This window comes from Anabrus simplex, chromosome 3, assembly GCF_040414725.1.
Source record: "Anabrus simplex isolate iqAnaSimp1 chromosome 3, ASM4041472v1, whole genome shotgun sequence".
Taxonomy (NCBI): domain Eukaryota; kingdom Metazoa; phylum Arthropoda; class Insecta; order Orthoptera; family Tettigoniidae; genus Anabrus; species Anabrus simplex.
Genome location: NC_090267.1, coordinates 243,969,993 through 243,987,701, shown reverse-complemented (window position 1 = coordinate 243,987,701; position 17,709 = coordinate 243,969,993). Strand labels below are relative to the sequence as shown.

General features: G+C 40.1%; 1 protein-coding gene across 2 annotated transcripts in view; it reads left to right on the top strand.

Moving 5' to 3' along the window:
- The window catches only part of LOC136866195 (trypsin-1), a 150,452-nt gene that overhangs the window by 94,081 nt on the left and 38,662 nt on the right, over positions 1 to 17,709 (top strand). For both annotated transcript variants that reach the window (XM_067142940.2, XM_067142942.2), the window contains one exon: positions 17,089 to 17,248. In XM_067142940.2, coding sequence (XP_066999041.2) covers positions 17,089 to 17,248 — 160 coding nt within the window. The remainder of the gene's footprint in view (positions 1 to 17,088; positions 17,249 to 17,709) is intronic.

Below are 17,709 nucleotides of genomic sequence, written 5' to 3'. Positions count from 1 at the left end.
AATATAATTTACACAGTATACACGGAATTAGCATCCATTGAGTTGGCGTTCATTGTCAGGAACAAATCACCTGGCTCGTTGATGTCCTTCTCCCTAGGTCTGCACAGCTTACCCCTTCAGTTGTTTGAACAAGGGATTAAAAGTTATTCACCTCGCTTGGAAATAGAAAGTGTACCTCTACTCCTTCTCCCGTTACATTCCACTGGTAAACAAAAGGTCGCTCCCTCTAAAATAGCACGAGTAGTGCTTGGTTTGAATGTCACAAATGAAATAGTAATTTTTATACAATGTGCAATCATGGGCGCCCGCAAGGGGGGGCAAGGGGGGGCGCTTGCCCCCCCCCTGGAATTCTAAAATAGTTGATGTTCAATTGTTTAATTTCATACCAGATTATTTCATAAACTGAACTTACTGACAGTCATCTAGGAACTGTTATAAGCAGAAATTTCTGTAAACAATTTAATGTTGCTGACGTTATATTGGTTTTTATATTCAAGAAAATTGTTAATGTGCCCCCCCCCCTGGAAAAGATCCTGCGGGCGCCCATGATTGCAATGTTTTTCTGATCAGTCACAGAGCAAAATTATATAAAATGATATTGTCCTACAGAATGTAATGCTTTCTTTGCTCAATTATTATTGTGTAAGTTATGTGAGCTAGAAACTGTTGTGAAACTAAATGTTCTGAAAGGTCCCATAGTTCAGTCAGTGTTCTCCGTGCGGCTTACCACGTTAAGTGTTCATTATTAAACATTCTAGCAAACAAATATCGTCAACATTTTTGACTGTATTAAGTGAGTCAACATTTTCTACGACCTGATCTACTAATAAAATCAGCGTTCTCCTAAATGTTTGTCACCTGATTTACCTCATGAATCACACTCAGCGATGCCTAAATATGAGTAGCAGGTTCACATACCGTCGCCCTGCGCTGCACTCGAAGACTTGACTGTAGGCTCGGAAATTGCAACTAAGACTGAGTTATTGGCAAAGTGTCGCCACTAGTTTTGTAAATTCGGGAAGCTCCACCTCCCGCATAGTTCCACTGGAGGGGTGTGGCGTAGTGATACGATACCTTGGATTAAGTTTTTAATTGCCCGTAGATTTTATGTTCAGTAACCATCTTCTGATGATTCCTAAATTCGGTGTGATTCACCTGTTGCACTCCTCTATCAGAAATGATCGTTGATTTCTTTATAAACTGAAATGCGTCATAGGGCCTATTTACTCACACACCATGGCACTTTCACGCCATGACAGTCATTGTCATGGATGAAACCATTCTTCCACACAATGCTGATAAATGATTATTTACAGAATAATGAATCACATATTCGCATAAATAATTTTCCAAATATTATTTCCAGATTAGGACACGATAGTTTTCTACTTCTCTCGTCACCAAATCACGAAATACTGGATAAATATTCTCGCTGGAACAAGGCGGTTAAATTTTGGAATTTCTGAATGGCTAAAATTTTGCCGCTTGTCTTGGCTTGGGTGAAACCATTTTCTGTCAAGGGGTGACAGGTATTCGTTCTGTCTTCGACGCACAATTCAGGTGCGCCCCATTTCTTTCTCCGGTTTCCCGTGAGAAAACTGTAGAAAGTTCCGCACTAAGCGGCGTCATAAACATACACTGACTGACTGACTGACAGAGCAAATGCAACACCAAGAAGGAGTGGTCAGAACTTTATGCCAATTGCAGAGTAGACTGACGTCACTGAGGTATGCTCATGATGTGAAATGCGCCGCTGTGCTGCGCACGTAGCGAACGATAAATGGGACACGGCGTTGGCGAATGGCCCACTTCGTACCGTGATTTCTCAGCCGACAGTCATTGTAGAACGTGTTGTCGTGTGCCACAGGACACGTGTATAGCTAAGAATGCCAGGCCGCCGTCAACGGAGGCATTTCCAGCAGACAGACGACTTTACGAGGGGTATGGTGATCGGGCTGAGGAGGACAGGTTGGTCGCTTCGTCAAATCGCAGCCGATACCCATAGGGATGTGTCCACGGTGCAGCGCCTGTGGCCAAGATGGTTGGCGCAGGGACATGTGGCACGTGCGAGGGGTCCAGGCGCAGCCCGAGTGACGTCAGCACGCGAGGATCGGCCCATCCGCCGCACGCCACGTCAACCGCCATTCTTCAGCATGTGCAAGACACCCTGGCTGTTCCAATATCGACCAGAACAATTTCCCGTCGATTGGTTGAAGGAGGCCTGCACTCCCGGCGTCCGCTCAGAAGACTACCATTGACTCCACAGCATAGACGTGCACGCCTGGCATGGTGCCGGGCTAGAGCGACTTGGATGAGGGAATGGCGGAACGTCGTGTTCTCCGATGAGTCACGCTTCTGTTCTGTCAGTGATAGTCACCGCAGACGAGTGTGGCGTCGGCGTGGAGAAAGGTCAAATCCGGCAGTAACTGTGGAGCGCCCTACCGCTAGACAACGCGGCATCATGGTTTGGGGCGCTATTGCGTATGTTTCCACGTCACCTCTAGTGCGTATTCAAGGCACGTTAAATGCCCACCGCTACGTGCAGCATGTGCTGCGGCCGGTGGCACTCCCGTACCTTCAGGGGCTGCCCAATGCTCTGTTTCAGCAGGATAATGCCCGCCCACACACTGCTCGCATCTCCCAACAGGCTCTACGAGGTGTACAGATACTTCCGTGGCCAGCGTACTCTCCGGATCTCTCACCAATCGAACACGTGTGGGATCTCATTGGACGCCGTTTGCAAACTCTGCCCCAGCCTCGTACGGACGACCAACTGTGGCAAATGGTTGACAGAGAATGGAGAACCATCCCTCAGGACACCATCCGCACTCTTATTGACTCTGTACCTCGACGTGTTTCTGCGTGCATCGCCGCTCGCGGTGGTCCTACATCCTACTGAGTCGATGCCGTGCGCATTGTGTAACCTGCATATCGGTTTCAAATAAACATCAATTATTCGTCCGCGCCGTCTCTGTTTTTTCCCCAACTTTCATCCCTTTCGAACCACTCCTTCTTGGTGTTGCATTTGCTCTGTCAGTCAGTGTATATTGGAGAAAGCTTTTAGCAAACCTATTTCCGGTACGTGATTTTAAAGACTTTCTGGGGATATAATTCCATCTTGTGAGCTCTCAGCCTGAAACTTTGTGAAACTGCTGGCTCTTCCTCGCTATCTATAGTATTCACATGTATAATTTTTAATTTAATGCATTCCTTTAGCTAATCGCCTTATGGGTGCAATATAATGAAATCAACTGAATTATTTAAACTTCCCTTCTACAGGCTTCACTAAACACAATACAAAACAAAAGGGGCACTAAATATGAATTCATGCAAATCCACAGAACACAAATATAATGATTAGCCAGAAAATATCCAAAGACAATGGTTTATAAGGAAAAATTATACCCCTTCGTGAAATCGCGTATCCCGTCATCTATACACTAGACCGGAAATCGAATTGCATACTGGTAAAATTTACGTACATTAGTTAAGTTAATGCGACTTACGGTGTTTCATGCTTAAATGTAACGGATTGTACTCACGTTTGATGTAACCGCCATCTTATGTATGGCACCACGCGGTATTTATTAGCCCATGTCCGTAATCTTGCTAGCAGAGGATCCTGGGTTCTGCTGATTAAGTGATGGTTCCGTGATGTAATGCGAATCTGCTACCTTCCAGGCCGTTGGAAATCCAACTCTGGAATATTTCCGGCACTTAGGCGCTTTCTCGTCGTCCATCGTTTGGTTCTGGGTTCGAGAGGCATTCACATACATGCGAACATAATTGTGATTCAGGTTATTCACAGTAATGCCTATCTGACCTTAAATACGTATGATAATACTGGAATCCACACACATATGCCAGAGTGACTTCCACGAGTAGCACTTAATGTCCTTGACGATCGCTACTCAAGCTCCATTCATTACAGGTTATAATAATGAGTGAGTTAGCTATTTCACAAATCGAGTCTCACTGCTCAATTCATTCGATTCTGGTTATTCTGGATACGTCTATCTGCTAATGTTTATGGCCCCTTGTACTTCACACGAACTTAATTCGGCACTGTGCATTTAGCTTTCATTGTTCATCTCACTTACATGTTAACAAGCGTGGATTCACGCGACCCAGTCACATACTGCGTCTCGATCATATAACTTGATTCACCTTGGTAGTTTCAATAATGCGGGAACAATTAATCACCGCCGGGAAAAGATCTAATTACGCGGATACGGTATTGGTCTTTCACACCTTTCACACAATGGTTTAAAATACACCAACTCACAATACGCATTTCAACAACTCACACGTCTACCAGTAACTAGAGTTCCACCTTCCGACCTCGCCCAGCGTCGTTCATACCCCGGACAGCGCACAAAATGCTATTTAGAACCATATACTTCACAAATTGGTGCAGAAAATGGAACATATAACTTACTAGGCTTTCTGACATGTCTATTTACATGGTATTGAAAGGTGTCAGTAGCCAGTAGACGCTTTCGCGCTTGTTCATGATAGTTAACTGGATGCCAGACTGAGCAAATTCTTTACAATCGATAGGAGTTCTTCGTAGGTGAAGAGCTGTTTTTATATGAATATTGTTTTCTATAATCTAGATCTTTACATAAACGAAGGTTTCCAGTGCATCCACTTTATGAAAATTGACGTGCACTCTATGAATTCCATGAAAAGACGACGAAGAAGACTTTCTCGAATGTTATCGAATGAGGCAAATTACATTTTACTCTATTTTAGCCGCCGATCTTACCAATGTTAAATTTGTTGAAAATGATATTTATGTCACATATCATTCAAACCCTACTTGAAATATTGACGGAGCGTTTTTAATTGGACTTAAGAGGACTCAGATACATATATCTTTAAACAGGCAAGCAACTGAATGATGTTTTCCTAAAAAAGAACAGCCAAATCCAAACATTTGTACTTAAATAGGGACATCCCTCCGTTAAAATTTTAACCAATGTAAGAAAAAGGAATACACATTTGAAAAATCGGAAACTGAGTAAACTGCAGTTAAAACTTTCCATATATGTGTTCATATTTCAGTTCATCCCTGCCCCACAGGAAGGAGAATCTGGATCTTCTTGTGATTCATACAGATCTTCTAGCTTTCGTTTAGCCTTGTTCCTGGATTACCTAGTTTTTTCTGCACTTCATGAGTCATTTCTACTGCTTTCCGTAGTCTTTCTCGGTCCAAACTCCTTCGTGACATTCACGCAATTCCTTCCTATTTACAGTCCTAACTCATGTAATACCAGCCATTTATAAATGTTTCCTTTTATTATTATTGATCACTGCATCAAGAACTCTAAATCTTAGTGTTTTTATGCCCATAAAAGTGCCATTAGGGATGCGAGCCCATGTAACATTGTTTACTGATTCACTGGGATTTTGACTTTTCTTATGAAGACACTTCTCCAACAGTTGGAAGCTGGACAGATCTCTAAAAATGGACTTCATTTCTTCCATACAGACAAGGGGAAGTTGTGTGTGTTTGGAATGGTCGCAACTTTGAATGGTTGAGCTATAATATACTATAGGCTCCATCATTTTAAAGAGAATACTTCAGAGATTCACAAATTATAAAAACTAGCAAATGTACTCGTGCTCCGCTACGGTAATCTACAGTGTATACGAATATCGAAGTAAATTACTGTACATGCAGTGAATAATATTTTTTTAAATTGCATGTCTCTTAGCGCTATCGACAAACAGAAAGGGGAGGTTCCCATACGTTGTTTCCAATGTAAAGTGCGAGTTGGAGAATTGTGATGATAACGGCAGACTCACTTTCCTACTGCCATTCACAATCGAGTAGGTAAGTTTTCATTATAATGAGAGGCCCCCTTACCTACTGCACGGTCACAATCGATTTGGGGAGTTTTCTTTACCATGGCACGCGCCCTTTCCTACATTCAGACAGAATACGGTTGAGGAGTTTTTATTATAATAGCTGGCACCTTCCTCACTGCCAGTCAAACTTGACTTGTGTAGTTATCGTTATCATGACAGGCCCGTTTTCTTAATGACAATCACGCCGAGTTGGTGAGTTTCCGTTATAATAGCAAGGCCACTATGCCTAATGCCAGTCACATTTTACATTGGTGAATTTGTTTATAATGGTGGACAAACTTGCCAACTTCTAAACACAATCGGTTAGGGGAGTTTTGAAAGAAATTACGTTCTCTCTCGAATTATGGCAGTCAAATCGAGAAGGGAATTATTAATTACAATGATAGTCCCTCCTTACTAATCCTAGTTATAAAGGATTTGGAGAAGGATCCCATTTCTACTGCCAGTCAAAGTCGATGTAGATAGTAATGATTAGACCTCCTGCTGAGAGTCACTATCGATGTAAAATATTAATTATAATGGCAAACACGCCCTTACATCGCTAAAAATCGACTTCAATGAATATGCAGTATATAGATCGACATACGAAGTATATGCATGTTTACAATATTGCAAACCTTCATTTATAGATTAACTGCTGCTAAACGATACATCATATCGCAAACGGATTGTACCATAATAGGCCTCATTTAGCGGTATAAACTTTCTCCTGTCTCATCTAATTATGGGCGAAATTGAGTTAGAAACGATGAACTGGGTGAAATTTGGGTAAGGTTTTTACACAGTGCATTACTTTTGGGTACAAATATGACAGCTACAAACATAGAATTCGGCTCACGTATGGATACTGGGTGGGTCAATGTGGGTCGTGAAGAATTAGATGATTCTACCTTTCGTAAAAGTGATTCGAACTACGAATTATACATGTACAAAGAGCAAAATATAGGTATAATCGAGAGACCAGTCTAACGTATAAGGAAAAGGGATATGACGAAACGTCATAGGACCAAGTTATAGACAACTCCAAACTAAACTGAGGTTGTTCCATCCATTTTGTGATGAGACTTAACCGTTTAGCCGCGAAATACCTCGAAACGAAGGTCTGCGCTGACATTAATATTGTCTCAATATTCCGAAATTTTTCGGTGGGAAAAATGAAATATTTAAAGATGTTGGAAGCTTTCCATCGATTACAGGCTAAGACGTAGAATTTTGCAAATTTCAATTTTCTAGCTCGTCTGGCAGACAATGCCTCAATCTTGCTTTGGGGGAGGGGTTAAAAATGAGGACTTTCACGAAACTAAAGCTAACAAATATGCAGACGGTCATTATTACACTTGAAAAAGGTAACTGCATGAAAATTTCGCCAAAATAGGCAATGTACATAGCCTTCAAAACCAGCCGTTCGTGATATCTCCATTATTAATTTTCCCATCGAAAAAATGCATATGAGAAGAAAGTTTTTGAAATGGATATCCATCAAGTTTGGTCGGTTTCCAGGCAGGTTAGTCTTGTATTGTGGGAGAGTAAAATAACTATTTCGGTTCCCAATAAACCTCCAGTCCATTCCGGGAATTTGAAATGGCATGGACCTCAAAACCCACTGTTGGACAGATGAATGCTAAATATGAATTAGGTTGGCATATCTGCATTAGTTTCCATGTTATAAGAAATAGGCTTTACACTTACCCGCTCTTGAGTTAAGTCCGGTGGGACTTGAACCGCAAAACGACCCGTTAATGATATCTCCCTTATTAACCCTCGTATTTGAATGATGCATTTGAGAAAAAAGTTTAGAAATTGGTTTCCATTAAGGCAGCACATTTTCCTTTAAGTTTGGCTGTGTATATTTTGGGGGAGCGTAAAATCACGGTTACGGTTTCGTATAAACCCACAGTGAATTTTGTGATTTATAAAGAATATTGTCTCTAAAATCTACCCAACGACAGATTAAATATGAAGTTTGGTAGAAATATATCAAGTACTTTTCACGTTATAGACAAACAGACAAACAGACAGACACCAAAGCTAAAGCTAAAAAAATATGCAGATGGTAATTGTTACACCTGGAACGGACAACTGTACGGAAATTTGGCCAAAATAGTCAATGTGCAGACACACGTTCATTACGAATTTATTTATATAGATGACAGATGAGCATGAGCACATTTAAAAGTGCAGACCTCCACAACGATATTCACTAAACAGTACATCACATCAAGAAACTGTGTGCGCCATGAGACGCCACTTTCTTTCTTCTACATGTTTGGTTCTAAAACAATTTCTCGTATCTCCGATATTTGTGGCTTAAATTGAGTTCGAAATTTGAATATGGTAAAATTTGGGTATTATTTTAAATTTTGCATTACTGTTTGCATACTTATGTATAAAATAGAATCATGAAATTTGGTCTACATATGACCATCCTTTGTGTCCATGTGGACACCAAACATGATAACTCTATCTTTCCTCTAAGTGTGTCAAACAAATCACCAAATTTACGAACAATCCAGAAATACAGTCAAATCTAACGTATACGGGAGAGAGATACGACAAAAAGTCATAGGACCAAAGTTGTAGATCACTCAAAATTGAACGATATTATGCCATCCGTTTTGTGATACGACTTTCCGTTTGTCCACGAAATACCTCGAAACAAAGGTCTGTACGGACATTAAAATTGCCTCAATATTCCGAAAAATTTCGGGGGTAAAATGAAATATTTTTGATCTTGGAAGTTTCCATCGATTACAGGCTAAGACAAATAATTTTGCCAAACTTCAATTTTCTAGCTCGTCTGGAACACTGTGCATTAATCTTGCTTTGGCGGAGGGTTAAAATGAGAACTTTCATGAAACTAAAGCTAAAAATTATGCAGGTGGTCATGATTACACTTGAAACGGGTAACTGTACGAAGATTTCGCCAAATCAGCCCACTGTACATAGCCTGCAATACCAACCATTCATGACATCTCCATTATTAGTCTTCCTATCGAAAAAATGCACATGAGAAAAAAAGTTTTAGAAATAGATATCCATCAAGGTTGGTCGATATCCCGTCAGGTTAGTCTTGTATATATTGTGGGAGAGTAAAATAACTATTTCTGTTCCCAAGAAACTCCCAGTTCATTCCTGGAATATGAAATAGTATGGACCTCAAAACCTACCTTTGGACAGATGAATGTTAAATACAAAGTTTGTTTGACATATTTCCAGTAGTTTACAAGTTATAAGAAATAGGCTTTACTCGCACCCGCTCTTAAGTCCTGTGGGACTTGTACCGAAAAACGATTCGTTAATGATATCTCCGTAATTAATCCTCGTATTGAAATGATGCATATGAGAAAAAGGTTTAGAAATTTATTTTAATTAAGACAGGTAGATTTCCATTAAGTTTGGTTGTGTATATTTTGCGGGAGTAAAAATCACGGTTTCGGTTTCTTATAAATCCCCAGTGATTTAGAAACAATATTGGCCCTAAAACCTACTCAACGACAGGTGGATTCTAAATATGAAGTTTGGTAGAAATATATCCAGTACTTTTCAAGTTATAGGCAAATAGACAAACAGACAGACACCAAAGCTAAAAAATATGCAGATGGTCACAATATCACCTGAAACGGATAACTGTATGGAAATTTCTCCAAAATACTCAATGTACAGACACAAGTCCGTTACTGTTTTATTTATATAGATATATAACTTTGCTATGAAAGAATACTGGAGCTGACGTTGCCGTGGTTACGGCAGTTCATTTCTTTGTCAGATTGCTAGAGCAGGGGTAGTGTGGTGCCAATATCTCCATAACGGTTGGTTTTAGGACCTTAAAACATGGTTTTCTGGCCCGTATGGCTTACCAAGTTTTGTTATTTGCGTCAAGGGGCTTAAATTGAGCTTTGTCTCGTCATTGTACGACTAATTCGATATTTCGCCTATGTTAGCCTAGTACTTTATATATCTTCCGTCCCCCCCCTCCCGCACTGTGAATTGTTTTGAAAATAATACAGCCCATGTCCGTCAGGGATAATGAATGTTTACATTACTAAAATAATTTTTAGAATCGGTCCAGTAGTTGCTATGATTATCCATTATATACGAACAAACTTTACCTCTTTATGTAATAGTATAGAAAAAAATCCTAAGCTAGTACGTAAAAACGGGGACCCGTCGGCAACCGCTGGTCACAGTACTACAGAGATCTCCGGGGCTATTATTTCTATATTTCATTCCCCTTCCATCTCCACCCGTAGGTGTGCTATGAGCGTCTTACACAACAATTTGTATTTTCTAGACAGTAAGTCATATGTGTATCAATTTTGGATGGCAGCTATGCCCAAACGTACATGCTTAATCTCGCTGTTGTAGAATTCTGGAGCTGACGTTGCCATGGTTACGGCCTTTCGTTTCTTAATCCGATTCCATGATGATGATGATGCTTGTTGTTTTAAGGGGCCTGACATCGAAGGTCATCGGCCCTTATTCGAGTCCTAGAACAGGGCTAGTGTGGTTCCAATGTCTTCATAACGGTTGGTTCTAGGGCCTTAAAGCATGGTTTTCGGGCCCGTAGGACTTACCGAATATCGTTCTTGCGTCAAGGGGCTTAAAATGAGCTTCGTGTCGTCCTTGTACGACAAATTCGATTTCGCCTATATTAGCCTATTATTTTCATATTTTTATATCTGCCCCCGTCGTCCCCTCGAATTTTTTTGAAAATAAAATACAGCCCATGTTACTCACGGGCAATGTAGCTTTCTATAGGTGAAGTAATTTTTAAAACCGGTTTAGTAGTGTTTGAGTCTATCCGTTACAAACAAATATACAAATTTTTCCTCTTTTTAATATTGGTATAGATGATGTTTTTGACAATTTTAACCCTTTGTATCCCCTTATTACGGGACTCAGAAAAACATTCCATTTCAACAGGAGATAAACATGCAGTAACACTGAGGTAAGGGAATTAATGAAATTTAAATATTCTGGAATATAACAAAAGCTAAGTCTTCTTGAAGGCCTTGAATGCGTGGAAGGTAAAGGCGTCCACTCTCTGTAACCTCGGTTCTTGATGGGGTAGAGAGGTTGGCTCTACGCCCGGCCGCCTTTGCCGCCAGGAATTAACCTGGTACTCATTTTAGTGTAGGCTGAGTGAACATCAGGGCCATGTGCACACCCGGAAGTGGAAATCTCGTTTACTTAAATTTTACGACTTCCTGACGGGAATTCGAACCCACGTCTTCCCGGGCGAACCGAGCATGCCTTTACCGCCTCGGCCATGCAGCCTCCAAATCATATAGTATAATATTTTATTGTCTATATTTTCTTTCATATTATACATAATTGTTTTAATATGTTATAATCTGGTTGGAATGGAATGAAATAAAGTTGTCTTCGATTATTAATTTTTCGCAATCCATGATTAGCACTCTGCTGACAAGATTCAACTGGCGCGAGGAAACGGATAGGGGACCGTTTCACTCGTTTTAGTGGCGCTAGTGGCAGCTCGCGCGTGATAAAATGAGAATTTCAAATGCTTCAACAGTGAGCGATGTTTATAAAATGTAGCGCTAGATGGCGCTAGCTCGCACAGATAGCCGCTGGTTGTTCCGGAACCACAGCCTAATACATACAGCATCCATTTGCACAAGGTCTGTCAGAGCAACTGAAGGGTCAGTGGGGCCAATTGATCTTGGTGGGACAATTGGGTATTAGAAGTGTGGGGGCAAGAAAATGTACTTGCAACAAAAAATGACCATGCTTTGTATGATATAGCGCTGGAAGGGAGGGTATATATACACACACCTAAACTGAAAAAAGCTACAAAATTGTACGTTTGTTTATGCTCACTGAGCAAATTTCAACATAAAGTTTAAGGTTGACAGTTTACCAACATAAAAGCGGTAATAATATTTATTTGATATATTGATTCAATACTGCACCCGTTCAAAGCCTGAGCCCCAACCAGCATTTATATCAGGGGTGTTACAGTGCGAATCAAACGCAAATAATAAACAGTAAAAAATACGAAGATACGGATTCTCCAATTAAATATATGGGCGCCGTCTAATTAGGACAACAGGGTTGAACGGGGCACTCAAATTATTAACTTTAAGGCTCATCACAAAAACAAACAAAATTACATTAAAACAGATCAAAGGGAAGAATTAGAGGCTCCGTCCTAGGAAAGGGGACGGACATTTTAAACGGTCACCGAGGGTTTACTATTCTACAAGAACAAGAACTTGGAACTGTTTCCTTCCAAATGCTTAAGGAGTGTTTTATTTCAAGATAACGGGACCATACACCAAATTTGTTAATCCTTATTTTCCCTTTGTTTTGGAAAATCATTCTTGAAATATTACATAAATAAATTTGAGACTGTAGGCCAAGCATCCACTTGGGTAGATCAAGCGTTGATTGCCGAGGATTTAGCCTACAACCTTCGTGATAATATCACGGACAACATGTGGTCCAGACCCTTACCTGTTGGAAAGGTGAGCATCAGCACATATGATGTCGTCACCTTCACCTTTCCCGACATGAGATCAACCCTGGATTATACAATACCATCCAGGGTTCCTAACCAAGATATGCTACTGTTAGCGGAAGGAAAATGAAAAAGGGACTCTAGCCAAAACGTCCAGTTGTTGGGATTTTCCATCACATTTATCATCATTTACAACGTTTTGGCTTAATTACGTAATTTCGCCTGCTGACTTCCCTATTCAGTGTCAACATAGTCATCTGAATTAATCCATAATGAATTTATTGTATTGTATATAATGTATATAATGTATTTATTTCATTTTTATTGTTAACATCAGTGGAAATCCTCATTATCGTAACACTTTATTATCATCGATTTCATATTTTAATATCATTTTTCACCATTATTGTTATGCTCAGAACTAATATCGTAAATTATTCTTCTTATGCTCCTTCTAATGATTATATGTAAAATTAATTTCACTTGTTACACAGCAGTTAACTATTATTACTTTCAGTGCATAACCCTTTACGGTACCGGTCGTTTATGGTACTAATCAATCAGTTAATACACGATTTACTTGGAATATTATTATTATAATTATTAATTTAAAATTTTAATTTACCATCTTTAGAATTTAGTCACATATATTAAATCCCATATGAACAACCATGATCCGATTTCTCATCGGTCGGGAAACAATAACGGTATTCGAACCGTAACCTTACCTCAGTTCGAACTGTCATTAATTTTTGGGTACATCATGTTATCCCAAGACAAATCTCAAATCCCATGGCACCTCGCGGCTGGGAATCTCCATCCAGTCCCTGCGAGTTCTAAGTTATTCCTTCCTTCTAATTTGAAGTCCATTTATTTCACTGGAACTCTTCAAAACATTTTATTTAATAATCCTTGGTGCGTGGACTCTTCCGCCACTCATAATACCGGAATCGGCATATAACATCGACGTAGGCCTCGGGTATCATCTATTTTATCATCAACATCAGTACGACTCAGCTTTATCTACTACCGGATTTTTGTCCCGCTCGACTTGCAATATCAAAAGTGGGCTTAACCCACTCTGGACCTTCAACATAGTGTGACCATCATATCATAATGCCTCTATCGCTTCTAAACAAATTATTTTGATAATTATTGCATCTAAAATCATTACATCAACAATTCATATAATATTCAAAATTGCTACTCAAATTAAAGGCTTCCACGTGCCACATGTTATCTCTACATTTAATATTAACTTGCAAACATTCTATAAAATCAGACCCGCACCTTATTTACAAAGTACTATTATCATTAAACATTCATTTAAACATAACTCGTGCATTTATCCCTCCGACGCTTCTAATGAGTATTATTATTATTGCTGTCTACTGGCGAAATTTCGCGGCACACATAATCATTGCACATAATCATCGGACATCATTTCACTCTCACAATATTGAAATTCACTGGCAACCCTCTACCTCTGGATAATCGTAAAACATGCCTTAATATCTGCAAATTTTACGAGAAACTGACCTCAGTCAGACAAACACAACTAGAGCACTTCTAAAACGAATCTTAATTCATGTTTAAGTGAATCATGCTCCTTTATAATTAATAATGAACACATCAAGCACTTGAAAACACAAAACGAACCCTACTATACTCTACTAAAATAATCAAGAATATTATGAGTGCTTGATATAATTATTTACATATTCATTTGCCCCTTTGTCTACCCATCTGAATTATACCAACCGTGAAGCGGCTTGCGTGACACTCAAGTCACCGTACTAAATGATATGATTTTACCCCGTCAACACTAACAAGTCTACATAAATCAATTGGGATTGCTACACATCTCTGCCTCTTGTTTGCTATGCCGGACGATGAGCCTCATGGCCCTTTCCGGCTTAGCCCTGCATTCTGGTAGCTTTCATTTTAGCTTGAAGAATTAATCCCGTGTTTTCTTGAACTTACACATCTTTTCACTTATTAAACATTTACCAATTTGACAATTTACACTCAGAGCTATTTTACATAACAATTTGCACTTTCGGCCTTCTATCTGGCCTGCTTAATTAACACATTCATTCTTTCGTTCCTTCCGGCACTTTAGGAGCCGGTGATATATCGCGATCAGCTTATCGGCCCGTCGCGCACTCGTTTGTCCGAACGCGGCACTTTAGTAATGTCAACTAATGTGATTATATTTTTTCTCCTGCTTACTTGGCGGGCACATTCGCGCCATTTTCTGCGTCCTTTGCCTTCAACCAATCAGCGAATAGCGTCACAAATTTCTAAGAATTATGACCGTAAATCTTCATTAATTAATGGCTTTTATTGTTGGGTCATGTCCGCAAGACCGACCAGGTATCTCCGGTATCTGAAAGTCTACAGGCGAAACTTCATGGTTCCAGGATCGTCTTTCGTCGCTCCTAACACAATAAATTTTATTATCACGGAGTGGTTTACACTAATTTGAACGTAGTTACTGCTCGACGAACTTTTACCAAGTGTATGTATACGTCCTGGATTACTACCCTAAAAGACCGTAGTGACCGCTCTAACGAACTCTTACAAGTGTATTTGTTACACGCACTGACATCGTGGTCGCTCGACCAAATTTTTACAAGTAAAGTTGCTTGACCTGGTACTTATGTGAGTCTCATCCCCTCTCCGAGATCGCGAGAGGTCACGTTAGAGTGACCAGTTCCAATTTCCCCATTTGACTAAATGCAGACCTGCCTGTGGCTTGAACTTCGGGTCAACTAATGTGATTATATTTTTTCTCCTGCTTACTTGGCGGGCACATTCGCGCCATTTTCTGCGTCCTTTGCCTTCAACCAATCAGCGAATAGCGTCACAAATTTCTAAGAATTTCTAAATCTTCATTAATTTATGGCTTTTATTGTTGGGGCATGTTTCTAAAATTTTCCTGATTACGCATCTGTATTCAGTTTTCCTTCATAAATTTACTCCGCGAAGTTATTATTTATATCGCTTCTTGTAATGGAATGTTGGTCTGACTGCTCCTCCCCGGCGGATTTTGCTATTGGTCCATAGATAAGCGGGAGTTTGAAATCTTATCTACTTCTTATTTCCAAGAATCTTGTATGACGTGCTCCCTTCGTTCAGTAGATCGGCTAGCCCTCGGCAACGTATCTCTGGGTTGGGTTTGGAAATAGCCCTTCCTTTCTCTTTCCAATTTGGCAATACTTCTGGGAATACTACTTTTGCTGGCCATTGTGTTTCCTTCTGAGACCGTAATCCTCGTGCAGACATAAGTCTGTGTGGGTGTCGCAACACCATGCCAACTGATAGGTAGGCTCACAATGTACAAATGTAAGATATCCTTGCTTAGAGAATATGAAATCTATACCTTAATAAACAAAATTCTAATTGAATGACGCAGCTGACACTCCGCTAGGGTACAATACTATACAATAAAACATTCACCGAATGAATATATTGCACATGTATTACAATTAAATAGAAGTACGACGTTTTTATACAACAAAGACCATTCGTTTATGACTGCACACTATACTCCGTACGGCTCTACTTCTAAATTGACGTTTTAGCAGATTTTGGCTCTGTCTGGTGGTTATGCGTTGAAGCATAGACATCCAACCAATCCCAAGCTGCCATTCATATCGATTTATATCGGCAGAGCACGATCTCGAAACCTAGTTGCCAACTGTAATATTTACATTCGCCACGTGGTTAACCTATCTCGCTCAGCGTGTATGGTATTCGGTACGGTTCGCGATCTTTTGCATTTTCCTTCAATATTCAGTGTGTTTGTCATATTGTTGGAGGGTTCCAGTGACTCTGAGATCAGTAGAGTGCTCCCTTTGTAGGCCATAACCTCCTTTCTGTCCCGACCATTAGCCGTTAGTGATGTGTTATTTCCTCATTCTCTTTTATTGTTAATAATATATTCTCTTTTAGGGCCAGATATTGTTAGAAAGTGTAGTTCTTGTGAATTTGTTTTCAATCCATATTCATTCGTTTTTCTGAGTACTGTATTGCAATTTACAAGGGCTGTTTACCGCGGTCATATTGCATCAGCTGTTCTCGCAGGCGTAGCGCGCTGGCAAACAGAGGGAAGGCGATGCTCATTTGTTTTGCAAAACTTCAATTTAGAAGTAAGGCCGTGCGGAGTATAAGACACTTACAGACAATAAAGAGAATGCCAGACTGACGAATCTGTGCGGCAAGCTGTGTCCATGATCTTGGCAAAAATATATAGTCCTGCTACCCATCCTCACAGCACATGCAAAGTCTTCATTTCTTACTGTGGCGCTATACAAATCGGTTAGTCGTGACGAACGATATTTTGTGCGTATTTTCACTAACAATATTGTTAATAATTAAAGAAAATAAAGGAATGAATTAGCTGATAAGACAGCAGAGCTCGTACAAGTTACTTTTTTAAAGAATTCTAATAATTTCTAATTTCAGCTGTCAAAAATGGAATAAACATGTAATGTTTTCGCGAAGTGGTGAGGGAGTGAGGGGGAGGGGGCGTAGGGGAGGCAGTCGCCGCTACTGGTTTTGAGTTAACTTCACTCTCCACATCACGATATCACACAAGACTCTAGACATCTGTTCATACTTCAAGGAAGCTTTTCCACCACGAGGACTATATTAAAGTATTCGTAAAATTCAATTTATCATCTTGTTGTAATGAGTCTTCCTGTTTCTACTGTATGTTTCATTTTCAGTGCCATCGCTTCTAATATAACGATGAGAGTCGGTAGTGAAAATAAACTACATGGAGGATCAGTTCGTCGAGCTTCAAGGATAATAGAGCACGAAGAATACTCCTTTAAAGAAGACGGTGGCAAACGAAAGAAAGTGCGGAACGATATTGCACTAGTGGAGGTACGCGTATACCGAGTGATTTAGCTGCGTGGTTAGGATCGCGTAGCTGTGAGCTTGCATTCGGGAGATAGTGGGTTCGAACCCCAGTGTCGGCAACAATGAAGATGGTTTACTATGGTTGCCCATTTTCCCATGGGGCAAAAGCTGCGGTAAAACTGAGGTAGTCCTATTCTAGTTGTGACTATATAGGATCGAGTAGATTTTGTAAAATGTCTATTAAAATAATACTCATTATCATTATTTTCTTCTTTACAATTGGCTTTACGTCGCACCGACACAGATAGGTCTTATGGCGAGGATGGGATAGGAAAGAGCTAGGAGTGTCAAGGAGCCGGCCGTGGCCTTAATTTACGTACATCCCCAGCATTTGACTGTTGTGAAAATGGGAAATTTCGGAAAACCATCTTCAAGGCTTCGAATGCAAGCTCACAGCTGCGCGCTTCTAACCGCACGGCCAACTT